This window comes from Oculina patagonica, chromosome 13 (assembly GCF_052425735.1).
Source record: "Oculina patagonica isolate OP01 chromosome 13, crgOcupat, whole genome shotgun sequence".
Taxonomy (NCBI): domain Eukaryota; kingdom Metazoa; phylum Cnidaria; class Anthozoa; order Scleractinia; family Oculinidae; genus Oculina; species Oculina patagonica.
This window is the reverse complement of record NC_135770.1, coordinates 22,446,475-22,462,743: the sequence shown is the minus strand read 5'-3', so window position 1 is coordinate 22,462,743 and position 16,269 is coordinate 22,446,475. Positions and strand designations below refer to the sequence as shown.

Here is a 16,269-nt window from a genome sequence, read left to right as displayed (position 1 = left end):
ATTGGCTCACGTAAATGGACCAATTGTGTTAATGTAGTTTTGATCCTTGCTTAAGTGTGTTTGTTATTTTTCGCATTTTTGAGCGTTAAAGGTCACTTCTGATGCTAAAGAGTGGTTCTTTCTTAGCCGTGCGAGAGTAGTGTTCCACATAATGAAGAAGGGCTTCAATTCGTGTATATTGCATGGCGTGCGTTTGACTGTAGCATAGATTTTTTTTGCGATCAAAGATAATCTTATGCAACACAGCGGAATGGAGCTCTGTCAAAAAAAGAGGTTTGATGTGAATTTTTTTTGAGGTGCATGTGTGTGTGTGTGTGTGTGGGGGGGGGGGGTCGCAAAATTTAATATTGCACTTTAGGGGAGGGCCTTCCTTTTTTTACAATACTACAGGGGGAGGGCCAAAAAGTTTCAACTGAATACACACAGGGATTCCTCCGGCCCTCCCCCCCCCCCCCCCCCCCCTTCTAAAACATGAATGGTCCCTAAGGCCTGGAATTTCTTCGAGAGAGCAATTTCGGCTTTTTCCGTTTTTACGGGCATTAGGCAGGTCAGGTAGACTTCCAAATAGAAAGGAAAAGCAATTCAGAAAGAAAACAAATCAGAAATTAAAAGAGTGCTTGAATCAAGTTAACTTGCTTTCAAATTGCTAGATAAACAGCTTTCTTTCTTCTAAGAAGATAATAAACGAGACAAGTGTTTCCTGAGCAGTTCACAAATCTTCGCGATGTATTGCCTTTTTCAGGAGTTTGGTTAGTTGGTCAACTGCACGAAGAACGCAAGTCCGCGAGTAAACAGAAAAAGTCGCCTAAAGTGTTTGTAACTCTATGCCATCGCCGTGTTGTATTTGACAAACCGAGCAGCTGAAAACTCTGAATGGAATAACTTCTTGATTCCTGTCTCATTTTATCATAGTTCAGCGCATTTATCGAGCTATAGATGCTAGGGCTTATGCTTTTCTCCCGTGTTCTGATGTCCCTACTTGTCCATGTTCATTTTGTTCCTGCCTGCAAAGCTCTATTCAGCATTCGGTGGAAGTCAATGAAAAAACATATGTATTTCAAAATTTCTTGCGCGTTCCAATAGGTGTCTCACCGACATTATCTTCCCTTGAACTCGAATATCTCGAACTATCCCAGAGAACTGTGTTTGATGTGTAACGCAACAGTCACACACAAATCAAATTCAGTATTTTAATTGTCGCACCTCGTTCCGTCACAACGATTCGATTCAATTAAGTACACTAGTGTGAGTCGCAAATAATTTACTGATTAAGAAAATATTGTCTCTTATCTTCGTCAATATTCTACCCAATATTACGCAAAATGCAATTCTCGCAGAAGCATAGTTCCCGAGAATACTATACAGGGATAACCATATGCATTCTGTCTTGGTGTTTCGTCGTTTCGAGAGCCACATTTTCCGATAATTCTCGTCTTCGAAGTCTCTGATTATTACTATTGGTTAAATATCGAAATATCTTTCTATGTGACCCCTTGAAAACCATATTAGAAAGCACTAATAAAAGCTCAGGAACTACTAGTACTTAAACGAGATCTAACGAGTCTAACCTGATCCGGGCAACGGGAATCAATATTTACATAATATTGCGAAATACGAAAACACTAGAATAACATGACGTCCATTCTCAAAATATCCTCATTATAATATAATCAATCGAGAAAGTACTGGGAGCGACATGGAGGACAAAACTGCTTATTGTCTACCATTTATTCTGAAATGTCAGTTGTCTCTTTGCTTTCAGACAATTTTGTCGTCCTGTTATCGTCTATGCTTCTGGTTTAACACATTCTTTAGGGAGCTTTGTTATTTATTGGGAATAGTGCTGTCTCATTGCTTGCAGAATGATACAGCATGCATGCATGCATGAAACGAATGCCGTTCAATGTCAATGACGTCAATGTGATACGTCATCGCATACTGTATATATACATTCACAGAATGACCGCTACCAAAACGTGACAATCGTAATCGAGGCTAACCACTACTGAAAAGCGAATATAGAATGGTTCTCGCAGTCGATCGCAAGTCCACTTTTCAGGTAAAATTCGTCGACAGACTAGACGAACGACTTCAATGTCCAATCTGCAAGAACGTTTTCAATGAACCCTGGCAAACATCATGTGGACATCGATTCTGTAGAAACTGTCTCGAACGTCTTTTTAGGTAAGTCTTCTTACTTCTGTTATTATTTGATATATCGGCTTTATTCACTGCATTGGTCTTATAATTGATCAACGAGCATACCGTGTAAGTTGGATAATGTCAAATGTCCACCCGGCAATAATTCCCGGGTAGCAATTAAAGTATATGTTTACTTCTGTTCTTTAGCTCGGAAAGTCCCAAATGTCCAATCGACGGAGAACCAATTTCACGAGACGAATCCTTCCGAGACAAATGTTGCGAAAGAGAAGTGCTCAACCTTCGGTGTTTTTGTCGATATAAGGAGAGAGGTTGCAACTGGAAAGGAGAATTCGGACACATGCAGGTATATTTAGTGATATTTATTATTTTATTTTAAACTGATCCATTTCCGACCATAATTCCACTTCAAATTACTTAACGTCGATCTACACGTAACTTAAAGACAACTATTCCTCGGACCCAAGAACTATTATTATTGCTTAACTAGTGAGAACACATCAGAACAGCGGCAAAAGTAAAACATGGAGGCTCGCTGCAGAACGTTCGCGGCCATGCTTGGCATTTTTTCTTGCTGCGCCCATTTATACAATAAATGTATGAATATTAAGCTCATAGGAGACATCAGTCTGTGATCTTAAACATGTTTCTTGTAATGAAAATCGGTGAAAACACAACCGGCTTTTATCGCTTATCGGTGAACTGATAGAGAATTCGCAGGCCAGAAGGTTCTAAGAATAATAGTTGCTATTAAATTCAAGTTGATTCGAACACAACGGACACTGGCGGCGCACCAAAGTAGTCACGCAATTTCATTCATATGAAATTTCATTTCATTCATTCATACATACATACATACATACATACATACATACATACATACATACATACATACATACATACATACATACATACATACATACATACATACATACATACATACATACATACATACATACATACATACATACATACATACATACATACATACATACATACATACATACATACATACATACATACATACATACATACATACATACATACATACATACATACATACTACGTACGTACATACGTACGTACATACATACATACATACATACATACATACATACATACATACATACATACCTGTAGCTGTTTATACAAAGAAAGATGATGATGAAACTATAAGAGCTACAAATGGAATTTCTTCACTATCCGAACCCCTGCAACAGGCTAACTGCCGGTGGCTTTTCCATAAATTGGTGTGTTTGATAGCGTGACTTTTTTTAATGACTCACGCTATCGAAAACCCTAATTTAATGGAAAGAGCACCTAATATATTAAACGATTCCCTTTGTTATCACGAATATTTCATAGAGCCGATGAGCCACTAACAATAGCCAAACTGGTTAGAACAGGCACCCGGCAAAGCACCAACTTTTATTGACTTGTCTAAAAATCCGGAGCAAGGTCTTAAAACTTAATTTATTCCACCAGGAACACCAGGAAACTTGTCAGTATTGTGACGTACAGTGTCCAGCATGTAGTGAAACTATGGAAAGAAGACATCTCAAACGACACAGAGAAAATGATTGTATCAACAGGGCCGTGGCATGTACATACTGTGGTGGAGAGGTTCGTCAAAGTAACATGGAGGTATAAAAATTATTTGTAATTTATGTTTTATGTTGTCGTCTTATCTAAGTTGTAGAAAATTGCCAGTACAGCTGATAATCAAAATTCAGTCACTCTTTGATCCGGTGGTGGTGGATGCTGGGGGGTGGTTGGGGTGGTAGGGGGCTAGGCGTGCTGGAACCGAAAAAAACTACACGGGGAGGCCTTGTTCCGAGGTCTAAACCCTCACCCTTCATGAACCATTATAGGCGGGAGTACCTCCCAACCCGCAGGTCTCTGTTGAAGAAGAATTTATCTTCTTGGTTCAACAGATCTCAACATGATCAGTGCCTTTCTCCTGGTAGTAGTGCAAAATAAATGGGGTCCGACGAACTGTTAGGTAAACCGAGGAAAAACCTGCGATAGACTGCACATCTGTCCAGGAGGGATAGATGCTAAATACTCCAAGTGGCTAAATCCTACGGAAGTCGGAGGTTTCTTTTGTGGACCAGTATGCTTATTAAGCATTGCCCACCTGCAAATCCTAGCTCTTGTCCCTTTGAGCCAATAGGAAGAATAAGTACTACCAACAACACAAATTCGCACGTGAAATATTCAAAATGTTCGGATTGAATAAATAGATAGAACAAAATGATTTTTTTAGACATGATAGATATATAATTTTTTGTAAATGCACTTTATGAGTGGGGTTTACGTCAAGTGTGTAATGGTGGTATAACCTATTTGATCTAGCTATTTCACATCTTTACTGACAACAGTTTGTATTTCTTGAAGGGTTATGCTTTGAACTTGTTTCTGAAACTAAGTGCTCAATAGAGCGAGTCTCACTTAATCATGATGTTAATGGCTCACTATGATGACCTACGATTAATCCATGTTGCGCTGATTGGCCTTATAAAAATAAACTGTTTTGTTTTAGGATCATTTGGAAATCTGTCTCAAGTTTCCCATCGCTTGCATCAAAAACTGTGGCAAAGAAGATATACCACGTGACATGATGGCGGAACACCTGATAACGCATTGCCCCAAGGCAGAACATTTGTGTCCTTTCAGTATTCATGGTTGCGATTTTAAAGTGAGTACTGATGTTCTATTCTATTTTGTTAGTTAGCTAGTTTTTCCTTTGATAAGTTATTTATGAGTTACACGACGGCCCTGCTCTGGCTATCTCTCCCATATTGTTTTTTTAGACAAAGCATATCCCTCTCACAGTGGGATAAAAAGGTACCAGCACATTCCAGGAGAAAACTGCAATTTTATAAATGCTGGGGTTTACCTACTACTGACTAGCATCTCACCGGTTCGCTTCATGCTAAAGAAACCTACAAAATTATGACACATCTGATTTGAAATCGACAACTTTACATTGGAAAAAATATATATATATTTCCACTTGTTACCCTTCGAACTAACACACGTGATGCAAAAAAGGTGATCATGTGTTACTTGCAAATGTACCGCGTGACGCAAATGCAATCACTGTGAAGAGGGTTAGGAAAAAATGGGTGCTACGGTTTATTGGGAAGAATAGTACTCTAATTCTTAAAGACAAACGATTATGTAGGAGACAAAGAAATATTAAATCAATGTTCATGAGACTGAAAACGGGACCTTTGAAATCACTGCCTCAAAAACGAAGGGCCTAACTACTCTAAACTATCCAGAAAGAATACACCAAAGTTTCTTTTTAAACCTTCAGGAGCACGCAATGAAAGGAAGTCAGTTAAGTTTAAATTTGGCATCGGTTTGCTATATTGTTCAAAGTACTCATTGCTTTCGGATGAGCCCCATGGCGGGAATCGTTTACACTAGTTATTTGTTACAATATATTAATACTGATAACTTTTAACAGGGAACTGCAGAACATCTTGATCAGCATATCAAAAGCAGTATTAAGTTCCATCTGGATATGATGAACCACTCAAGTCATCAGTACAAGAAGAACAACGAGGAGATGGAAGAGAAAGTCGCTCGTCTTGAGGAGGATAAAAGTGCTTTGGAACAACAACTTCAAAATCAAACTGAAGAACTGGCAGCGGCGAGACAGAACATACAAACACAGCAAACAAAAATATCCATCGTAGAAAAGTCAGTGACGGAACAAAAGAAGGAAATTGAAAATCTTATTCGTGATTTGGAAGCCTCAAGCCCAGTTGGTGCAAACGCAGACATAATCCCTTCTCAGGTGGAGGAAATCATGAACACGTTAAGAGGACATGAAGAGAAAGTAAACAACCTACAAAGCGAACTGGCCCGTCTGAAGTTGTCCTCTGCCGTACCAAAAGGTCGTGATATTGGACCAAACACTGTCTCGTCTCGTGAGAGCGAGCGTCGATTGGACAGAACTGAGCATCAACTGGCATTACATGAGATTCAACTCTCCGATCATGATATGCAGATTCAGATGTTGGAAGCTACCTCATATAATGGAACTTACATTTGGAAAATCGACCATTACAACCGACGATTTCAAGAAGCTGTTTCTGGCAGGACGCCATCGATTTATAGTCCACCGTTCTACGTTGGACGCTTTGGCTACAAAGTATGTGCCCGGCTCTACCCGAATGGAGATGGTATTGGCAAAGGAACGCACATGTCAATGTTCTTTGTGATCATGAGAGGTGAATACGATGCCTTATTGCCCTGGCCATTCATCCAAAAGGTTCATTTCAGACTCATGGATCAAGACAGGATCAGAGACACGTATGATGCGTTTCGACCTGAACCTCACAGCTCAAGTTTCAAAAGGCCTACATCAGACATGAACATAGCATCAGGCTGTCCGACATTTATCTCTCACACGGAACTGAGGCATGGTGGATTTATTCGGAATGATACCATGTTTGTAAAAATTACGGTGGATATGACTGGTCTTCAAGGAGAGATATTTTGATAAACGTTAGCCTGTTCTGGCATATTTGGCAGGAACAGGCTATTTCTTTCAATTTATTTAAAAAAATTGTATTAAAACCAAACATTTATTGCATGACATTGCATAAAGTCACAGTTGTAATTAGTATCGTTTGGCAAACTGCCGTATGTTACTGGTAATTAGTTTACAATCTCTGAAAATTATTTATGTTAATTTCAAAAGCACAAATAGAAGAATAACGTACAGAGTGAACAGAACTTTACCAGGTAAAACCTGTATTAGCAGCATGCTAAGAAGTGAGAGCGAGCGTTCGAGCACGAAGCAAGTAAGGACCTTATCTGTAACTGTAATGTTATCCATGATATGCAAGTATGCAGCCCACCTGGCAAACTGAACATGCCGAATGCAAGCTCTTGTCCATTAGCATCAAGTTTAAAAACAAATTAAGTAATACGCGGTACTTCATATTGGAGGAAATAGTTATTCGGACGAAAGAAAAGATCATTTGTGTAATCGTCTGAAGGGAGTTATATCTTCCTTAACATTAATATAAGATATATTTACAGAGTCTAAGTGTTAATAACAATATCGTTGGCTGTTAGCTACAAAGTAAAGTATGGAGTATATTTTATAAATGAATACTAATATACAGAAAGTAGAAATTTGAGATGTACTTATTTCTAAATATAATACAGCAGGAAAAGCAGAGAGAGTAAATGAAAGATAATTTCAACGAAGTCTCAGCTAACGGTAGTCTTGAGTTCTCAATCGTATTTTTAAAATTTGTTAAGGGTATATCTATATTTGTAATATTCGTGGAAAGTTACCCTTTGAAGGAAACAACTGTACATAGAAAAAATAAGGTCTTCCTTCAGTACAGTCCCCCGTAGCTGGCTGATAGACTAAGCAATCCATCAGTCGCAAATAGCACTAGAATAACAAAATTCTTTCATAGAACTCTTTATGTGAGTGGCAGTCGATGTGCTCTCGGATAGTTGATGTGCTCTCGGATACTTTGGACGTCCACACAAAAGCTGTGACCAATCGAGTCTCGCATACCGCGCAGACAAACACACACGTTGTTTGGCTCAATTCTGTAAACACGCAATACTTAAGACTGACAGAGACTTTGGTCGCAATTGATAACATTGAGTCACATATCTTAAATAGAACACCACTTTTATTGGTTCATTTCGCGCCGATGGAAAATTTCCACGAGGAATAGAACCATTCTGAACTGTTACTCCCAACTGATTACTCAGTGTTGAACAACCCCTTTTTACCTGGCCTACAGCTGTTGTTAAGAAGCATTAACGGGCAGCCATAATGTTCCAGCTTTGCACTTTTATTTATTGAGATTAACCATCAAGGAAACATCCTGCTGTAACAAATTTCGTCATGAAACCCGATCTTCAGGAATTATTTAATTTGGTCATTCTTGGTGGAGTTTAGACCTCATTAGCCCTGGTCAGTCCTCTAAAAATCCATCTTCACGTTTAATCCACCGCGATGCATGGGGTGTGCAACCCCCGGGGGGGGGGGGGGGGTGCAACTGGGTAGCTAGAGATAAAAATTGCCAAACCATGGTTGGACGGAAACAACCAAGAGAAAGCGAGGCTGAGAAGTTTAGAGCACTGTTGTGAAGTATCGCGTTCAAGCCTCTTCCTATCTTAGGGGGAGGGGATTGGGGTCAACGGGATTCGTTCTAGATCAATTTTTGTAAATAGCCAACTTGCCTGCCTAGTATACATTCACTTGCATAACATTAACAACCGATACAACAGTCGGCCACGATGATAATCTGCACGCGTTCCTTACTTTATTTTACTAATTTACAAAGAACGGACCCGTACTTGCCATAAACCGAATACTTCTGGTTTTGCTAAATATGCTAATCAGTGCCAACTATAAATAGCCCTTATACACCTTTACACAGTGTACGTAAGACAGACTAACTTCACCACAAAGCCTCGCTTTCAAAGTTCACACTAGTAAATGTTATCTGATAAAAGGAATTTCCAAAGCAACAAAGGTGTAAAAAATATTCATGTAATTTGCCTAAAAGAAGCTTGGTGGTGAATGTTGAGCATATCTTTACGAATCTCGTGGGTGCCCAAACTCGCAATTCTAGTTTGAACGTTGATACCCTCGATACCCTCCTTTAATTCCCAAACCCATAAAACACCATATTTAAGAGTAAGACAATAATAATTTTTGAACAGGTTTTTTTCATTTCTTTTCTTTCATGGCAAGTTTTCAGAGTTATCAGACCATGAAGTTTACCCACTGCAATTTTAGCTGGTCAATTTAAATGAAACCCACGCAGGATCACACCGAGATTACAATGCCAAAACACCATACCCTGTCCCGCGGCACATAGCTATATGGCCAATAAATCGAGCAACCATCCATTGCACACATCACAAAGCATCGTAGCGTCACAAATGCTGTGAATTGAGTCCGTTGTTCTGCTCGGTGAAATTTGTGATTCTGTGAGGCTTTGTGATATGTGCTCACAAATTTCTATACTCAATCCCCAGTCTATTCCTCAGATCGGAAAGGAATTTCTTGCAGGTACTCCGTAGCTCGTTTACAAGAAGACTGAGAAAGTACCGTTCTTTTATGAACGTAACGTTCAAACAAGCATTTCGTTTCTGAGAATTGAAGTAACCTTTGGATTATTCGGATGTGCATTATTAATAATCAATGCCTTCTCAACGCAATAGGAAGGCACATCTCAATCCTGAACCTTAATCTTGGCGGATCGTCGCACAATCGATATATGCATGTTCTTCGCATGAAACATTTGCCTGTCAGACTGCGTCCTACTGGTGCACGTGATTTCAATTTATCAGTCAGTAAAATTTAGTGACAATGGCTTTAATTAAGTGTGACGAACTTTAGACCCGGGCATAAGACCACATAAAATTTAAGGATTTTGAAAATTTCATCGCTCGCTTTGTGAAAGCAACATATCTTCCGCCGATTTACATCTCCCTATTATTGTTGTCCTTTTCTTTAGGATAGTAAATTTTTGATGGTTACCAAAAAGACTGAAGAGAAGGCAAAATAAGCTATTAATGCTGATCATCGCTGGACACAAGCGCGTATAAACATAAGCACAGACATAAGCATAGACGTATCGTATTTCTTTCTTTGTTGTCCTTTCTTAAGGAACTCAAATAAGCATAAAAATGAGTACAACTGAAGAACGGACAATTTTGTGCTGCCGTGCTTGCGCTTGTGCTTATGGTTATGCTTATCCTAATTCCTTGTAAGCAAAGCATAAGAATCAGTAATGACTGTGTTCATGCTACTTCTACTTATGTGCTTTGCTTGTGCCTAAGTCCAGTCAAAACTAAAACTAGCCCTTTAAGAAGGGCTAAATCGAGAAATTACGAATAATCTGCGTGAGTGTCATTTTAACCTTGTAACCTGGTAACAGATCAATATTTACTTACCTCTATAATTGTGGAAAGGGAAAACCCCAAAATAACTAATGAGGTCGGTGTTATTTAAAGACGAATTTTCATAATCGGTCAGGAAAACATTGACGATATTTGACTGGAGAAAAGGCCTTTCATATTGTGAGAGTTTAGGTCTTTATTTCGTTGTCTTTGCCCGTTTCTCATGTTAAATGTATCGAAATTAAAGAGGCTTTGCTTGAACGATGACGACAGCTGTGAGCTGCTAATCTTTAAGGTCATTGCAATTTCATATGACTGAAACCTCGCTGATTCGCTGGAACCTGCTACAATGATCACGCGTTCACGTAATTGTGACATCAACGTGATCACAAATTTACACATCTGTACGCACATGGTATAAGAGCGCGTTTGGTAGGATCTCGATATGGAATGACGTCTTAAATAGTAGCAACATTACCAGAGTCTATCCTACAACACTTCTGCTTTAAACTATGGTTGCCGCAGTCGAGTCCACTTCTCAGGTAAAAATGTGTCCACAGGCTAGACGAACGACTCAAATGTCCAATCTGCGAGAACGTTTTCATCGAACCCTTGCAAACATCATGTGGACTGATCGATTCTGTAGAAACTGTCTCGAACGTTTTTTTAGGTATGTCTTCTGACTTCTGTTATCATTTGATAAATATTTCAACTTTATTCACCGACTATGTATAGCTCATGCGGTAATGATAATAGTATTGTTTACTTCCGTTCTTTAGCTCGGGAAGACCCAAATGCCCAATCGATGGAAAACTGATTTCACGAGACGAATCTTTCCGAGATAAGTGCTGTGAGAGAGAAGTACTCGACCTTCAGTGTTTCTGTCGATATAAGGAGAGAAGTTGCGATTGGAAGGGAGAATTCAGACACTTGCAGGTATTCCGCGCGATAAACTGTGATATTTTATTATTTTATTTTAAACTGATCTATTTCCGACCATAATATTCCACTTCAAATTCAACGTCCATCTACACTTAAAGGAAAATCTATACCTCGTTCCCAAGAAGTATTATTATTAACTAGTGAGAACACAGTCAGAACAGCGGCAGAAGTAAAGCATGCATGGAGGCTCGCTGCAGAACATTCGCGGCCATGCTTAGGATTTTTTCTGGCTGCGCCCATTTGTACAATAAATGTATGAATATTAAGCCCATGGCCCATAGGAGACCTCAGTCTGTGATCTTAAACATGTTTCTTGTAATGAAAAAGGTGAAAACACAACCGGCTTTTATCGCTTATCGGCGAACCGATGGAGAAATAATAATAAATAATTCCCCAGTAAAAATATGGGTGTGATCACGGTGTGATCACGGGCGTGATCACAAAGCGTGATCACGGGTAAAAACTTTTTACGCGTGATCACGCCGTGATCACGGAATATATTGTGATGGAAGGTGATCACGCATTGGTACGCTGGAAACCGTGATCAAACCCAAAATCACGGTGGCGTGATCACGGTCAGAATAATAAAAAATTGCGTCAAGCACGGTTCAAGCAAAATATCCTTGAATATGCTTAATATGCTTAATTCCTAAATAAAACATCTAAATACCTTGATGAAATTGAATAAGTCTTTATTTTTATAACACGCTTTACAACTTTCACGGAATGTTGGCCGTACGTACGAGTAAAATCAATTCTAAAGCAAATAACAACTTGTTGTGAGCAAACGCTTGCACTTAGGACTAGCACCATTACTGTAACTAACTTGTAACCAAATAAACTGTAAAACAAATTATTTAAATGATGAAGAGTCAAGACGTTTTATCCGCAACAGTTGACCGTTGGTGAGTGCGCCATTTTGGAAAGCTTTAGTCGTACTAGTCATTCTTCGATTACATTGACGCTTGTGTATTTCTATATTGACCAGCCGTTTTAGCTGACACTTGCTCACCTCAATTTGCGAATTGTCTCGGTTCCTTCGATTCCCTCGTTGCAGAATTCAATTATCCAAGAAGTAATGTTTTGTAGAGAGCGGTAAACCAATTCATCGTTATTTCAACTTGACGAACGGACTTAATCAACATTATTTTGTGCTTCCATGATGTCGATCTAACGTGGACCGCAGTTACATTGTTGCATTTCCACACTTCAACTGTCAAATCTGTCTTTAAAAAAGGCAAATTATTCGATCAAATTTTACATCATAGCGAGCTATGAAGGACTAAGACTTTCCCGCTGTAAAATCAACGGTTGACTTCAATTTTGTAACACGAGCAAGCGGTATTGAAAACAATAAACGTGTTGTCAAAATTGACCAATCGCGTATCGTCTGTGCTTCATGAAACTTGAGATTACATTGCGGTCAGCTATTTTTGCGCCCGAATTCCGTCACGTATTTACGAAAGCCATTAGAAAGAGCGCTGAAAAATAAAAAAGATTATACTGAGAAACAGAAGAAACGAAACAAGCAGTGTTGTTGCAAATTGTTTCCATGTGACCACAAGCTATTATGAAGCCAAAACAGTCAGGAAAAACAAACGATTGCCAACTTTGTCGGCAAACTGTCATAGGGGTGGCGAATGGTAAAATCCGAGACTCGCCGAGACGCCGAGACCCTTGTTTCAAAATCCGAGACCGAGACTTAAATGATTTAAGAAAATCCGAGCCCGAGACTCTGTGAGCCTCTGAGCAGTAAGAAAACCGAGCCCGAGACTCTGTACAGTAAAAAATTTAGCCGAGATTAGTATTTTTTTAGTGAGACGTAAAGAATTGGCGAAATGTACTCACAGTAAGACGCCAGCTGCTGGTTATGGATTAACTTCGCAACCTTGTTACGACCTATCACGACCCCACATTTAACTATCCAAGGTCACACGCTCTGTCATACTATGCGAGCTTTTGCGTCACGACATCTTCCCGATTCCGGTCGGAAAGTATCAGTCTCTTGTAGAAGCTTTTTGAAGGTCGCCAGATCGATCTGATCCCTTGAATCTTGAAGGTTTTGGTCAGCTTTTTCCAACGTTTGAGAACTGGTTCATAGATAAATATGGACGAAGAAGGGGAGAAGGAAAAGCATCGGCAAAAAAGAAAACGTAAGTAGCGTAGTATGAGATAGTATAAAGCTTAAGAATAACGAGTAAGTGGTAGACTGTCCACAGCCTCTCGATTTTTCAACGCAAAAAACGTCCAGTTCTCTTGCCGTTCTCACTGCGCGCTCATCGATCGAGAAACACGAAAATAGAGGGCTGTGGACAGTCTAAGTAAGTGGTTACATGATCGCATGGTCTCCACGTGTTTTGGCATTGCCCTTGAATTTTACCAAAGCTTTGGCTAGCTTTAACAATCGATTATGCATAACTGCTTACGTGCGTGTTCTAGCTAAACAATTTGTAAATAGGTCAACGTTTCTTATATGCGCGCAATTCATTGTTTTTGCGACCACGTTGGAAATATAGCTAAATCTGGAAACATTCCAAGACTAATCCAGAGAACCAGGAATTTTACCTAACATGTGTAACGGTATCCCATTCATGTGATGCATTAACCTATGAGAGTTTATTAGCTTTCATTAGCGTTTATTCCGTAATGATATTAGATTCACGCTGCACATAAACTCTTGTTTTTTTTTTTCCTATTTGAATATTTTTTCCGGCCCAGGCTGTGTATTTCAAGTTTTTCCGCCGCTGTTAGGCTGAAAATACTCTTGTGTACATTCTTAAACTGGTTTAGCATATTACATCTCCGTTTATGTCGTATATTGTGCATATCGTCGTATTGCATCGTCCGTTCATCGAACTGTCATAAGCATCGGAGCATTTGGCTAGTAACGGTTTTTTACTCTCATTTTCAATTTTTCTCGTTTGGAGAAACAAAGAGCTTTACATGTATACGGTCCATTGTAAAACATATAATTATATGGTATTTGCAATTTTAACATAACATTTATACTCTGTTCAAAATCTCAGGCTTTGGATCATTCTTAAAAATTTTCCAAATATTCATATCAAAGAAATTGTTATAGTATTGTTACGGAGAGTTTTATATGAAACGGGTCAGAGATTCTGCTATTTCAGTACAGCTACTTGCACCCTGAATTGAATATCAGTCCATCGCATCTTTCTCAGTTCCTGTCCTATGCTGAATTTCCTAGAGAGTTCACCGCTACCGTGACTTATATATACTCCAGTGTAAGTAAGGCATAGGAGAGCAAGGTGTCTTAATCTTGAATGCAGTACAGCACAAGACTAACCACTCAAGGTACTACAGAGTTCGAAGAGCACGAAACATCGGATTAACAGGGTAAGACAAAACCTATTTATTTAAAGTTATATGGTTAGCTATAATTAGAGTAGCGATACGGATAAAGTTTCCAATTCTGAACCATGAGTAATCGGTGTAATCCGTACATTTCGTGTACGTAATCTTTGACTGAATATACTGGCTGGTCACGCCATTATACTCGAAAGACCACGATCGTACACATATATAAATCGTATTCAAGCGATTTCAATACGGGCGTCTGAAACTTAATGTAGAGTTCATTGGTATTGCCTGGGAACGAGAATGCCTTCTGACCAGAAGGATCGCGGCCTCTGGGCGACGAGAATGAGCGGACTTTCCTCGTTAGCTCTCGTAGCTTTTCGTTAACAACGATTCGTTTTGTCCGAGATTCTGGCTGAAATAATATAAAATCCGAGACTCCGAGACCTTGCGGCCAAAAATTCGAGACTCCGAGACACAAAAAAATCCCCCAAAAACGAGACTCCGAGACTCATCACAAAATCGTCCGAGATTTCGAGATTTGACCGGAATTTTCCGAGACCCTGGATTTTCTGGGTACCATTCGCCACCCCTTGTCATTAATGTTTTCATTAATTCGGACGCAGTAATCACGCCAAAAGCGCGGACTTTCATCGGTGAGTAAATTACGATTTTGAAGAAAAGGGACAAAAAACTACAGCTTATACCATTACTTAAATCTTTACATCAAACTTGAGTTAACGTTGCTACTTTCCGAAGCACAGATTATATTAGTTTTAAACGATCCGCTTATCAAGTGTCTTATTTTTATGTGAGCGCACTGCCGGACAAATTGTTACATTGAAATTAGAACACTGCTGATCTTACCATTGCAGATGCTCAAGAATTTAGTTTAAGATTATATTAATTTTGGTACTTCATTTTCAAGGCTTCTATCTTGCTCTCTTTGGGAAGATGTAGTTTCGTCTATCGCCATAACTATAACGTGATCACGGTGAATTGGCAGTGATCACTCTCATCACGGCGTGACAGGAGTGATCACGAGTGTAATCACTCCCATCACACTGTGATCACGCTATCCCAAAGGTGTGATCAAGGTCAAAGGCGTGATCACACCCGTGATCACAGGCGTGATCCGTGATCACACTGTGATCACAAAATATTTTTACTGGGATTTTCGCAGCCCAGAAGGAGCTGATTCGAACACAACGGACACAGGCGCACCAAATTAGTCACGCGATGTCATTCGCGTACAGCAACCTCGTTCCCAGGGTTGTTAGTACAGTGGTGAATGTTGTTACGAAATAGTCAGGAAAACGATTTAACTAAAAGAGCTACAAATTCAATATATTAACTTGATGTATAAAAATGCCTGATGATTATGTTTTGCTTATTGTTTGTCTGCTCATCGGCTGTATTTATAATAACAGTGGCGATTTTTCGATAATTTTACTGTCGGCAGGCGTTCATTAAAATAGTGCCAAGAGTAACGAGTTGAAGATAAAAACACCGTTCTCCACTATCCGAACGCCTGCAACAGACTTACTGTTGGTGGCTTTTCCATAAATTGGTGTGTTTGATAACGTGACATTGTTTAATGACTCACGCTATTGAACACCCCGTGATCGCGACTAAATACAGCCGATGAGCCACAAACAATAGCCAAACCGGTTAGAACAGGCACAAAGCACCAACTTTTATTGACTTGTCTTAAAATCCGGAACAAGTTCTGAAAACTCAATTTATTCCACCAGGAACACGAGGAAGGTTGTCAGTATGGCGACGTACAGTGTCCAGCGTGTGGTGAAACTATGAAAAGAAGACATCTCACACGGCACAGAGACAATGATTGTATAAACAGGGCCGTGCGATGTACATACTGTGGTGGAGAGGTTCGGCAAAGTAACATGAAGGTATAAAAAATGATTTATGTTTTATGTCTGC

General features: G+C 39.4%; 1 protein-coding gene across 3 annotated transcripts in view; it reads left to right on the top strand.

The window, feature by feature from the left end:
- The first annotated feature begins 1,956 nt into the window (after positions 1 to 1,956).
- Positions 1,957 to 16,269, top strand: part of LOC144636300 (TNF receptor-associated factor 3-like) — an 18,018-nt gene continuing 3,705 nt past the window's right edge. The window contains exons 1-5 of one of the 3 annotated variants that reach the window (XM_078495475.1): positions 1,958 to 2,184; positions 2,350 to 2,506; positions 3,646 to 3,804; positions 4,703 to 4,858; positions 5,636 to 7,392. In XM_078495475.1, the coding sequence (XP_078351601.1) occupies positions 2,024 to 2,184; positions 2,350 to 2,506; positions 3,646 to 3,804; positions 4,703 to 4,858; positions 5,636 to 6,676 (1,674 nt within the window). In that variant the 5' untranslated portion in view covers positions 1,958 to 2,023 and the 3' untranslated portion in view covers positions 6,677 to 7,392. Of the gene's footprint in view, positions 2,185 to 2,349; positions 2,507 to 3,645; positions 3,805 to 4,702; positions 4,859 to 5,635; positions 7,393 to 10,471; positions 10,733 to 10,841; positions 10,999 to 16,079; positions 16,239 to 16,269 lie in introns of those variants that run through there. The other 2 variants (XM_078495476.1, XM_078495477.1) reach the window with 2 other exon arrangements.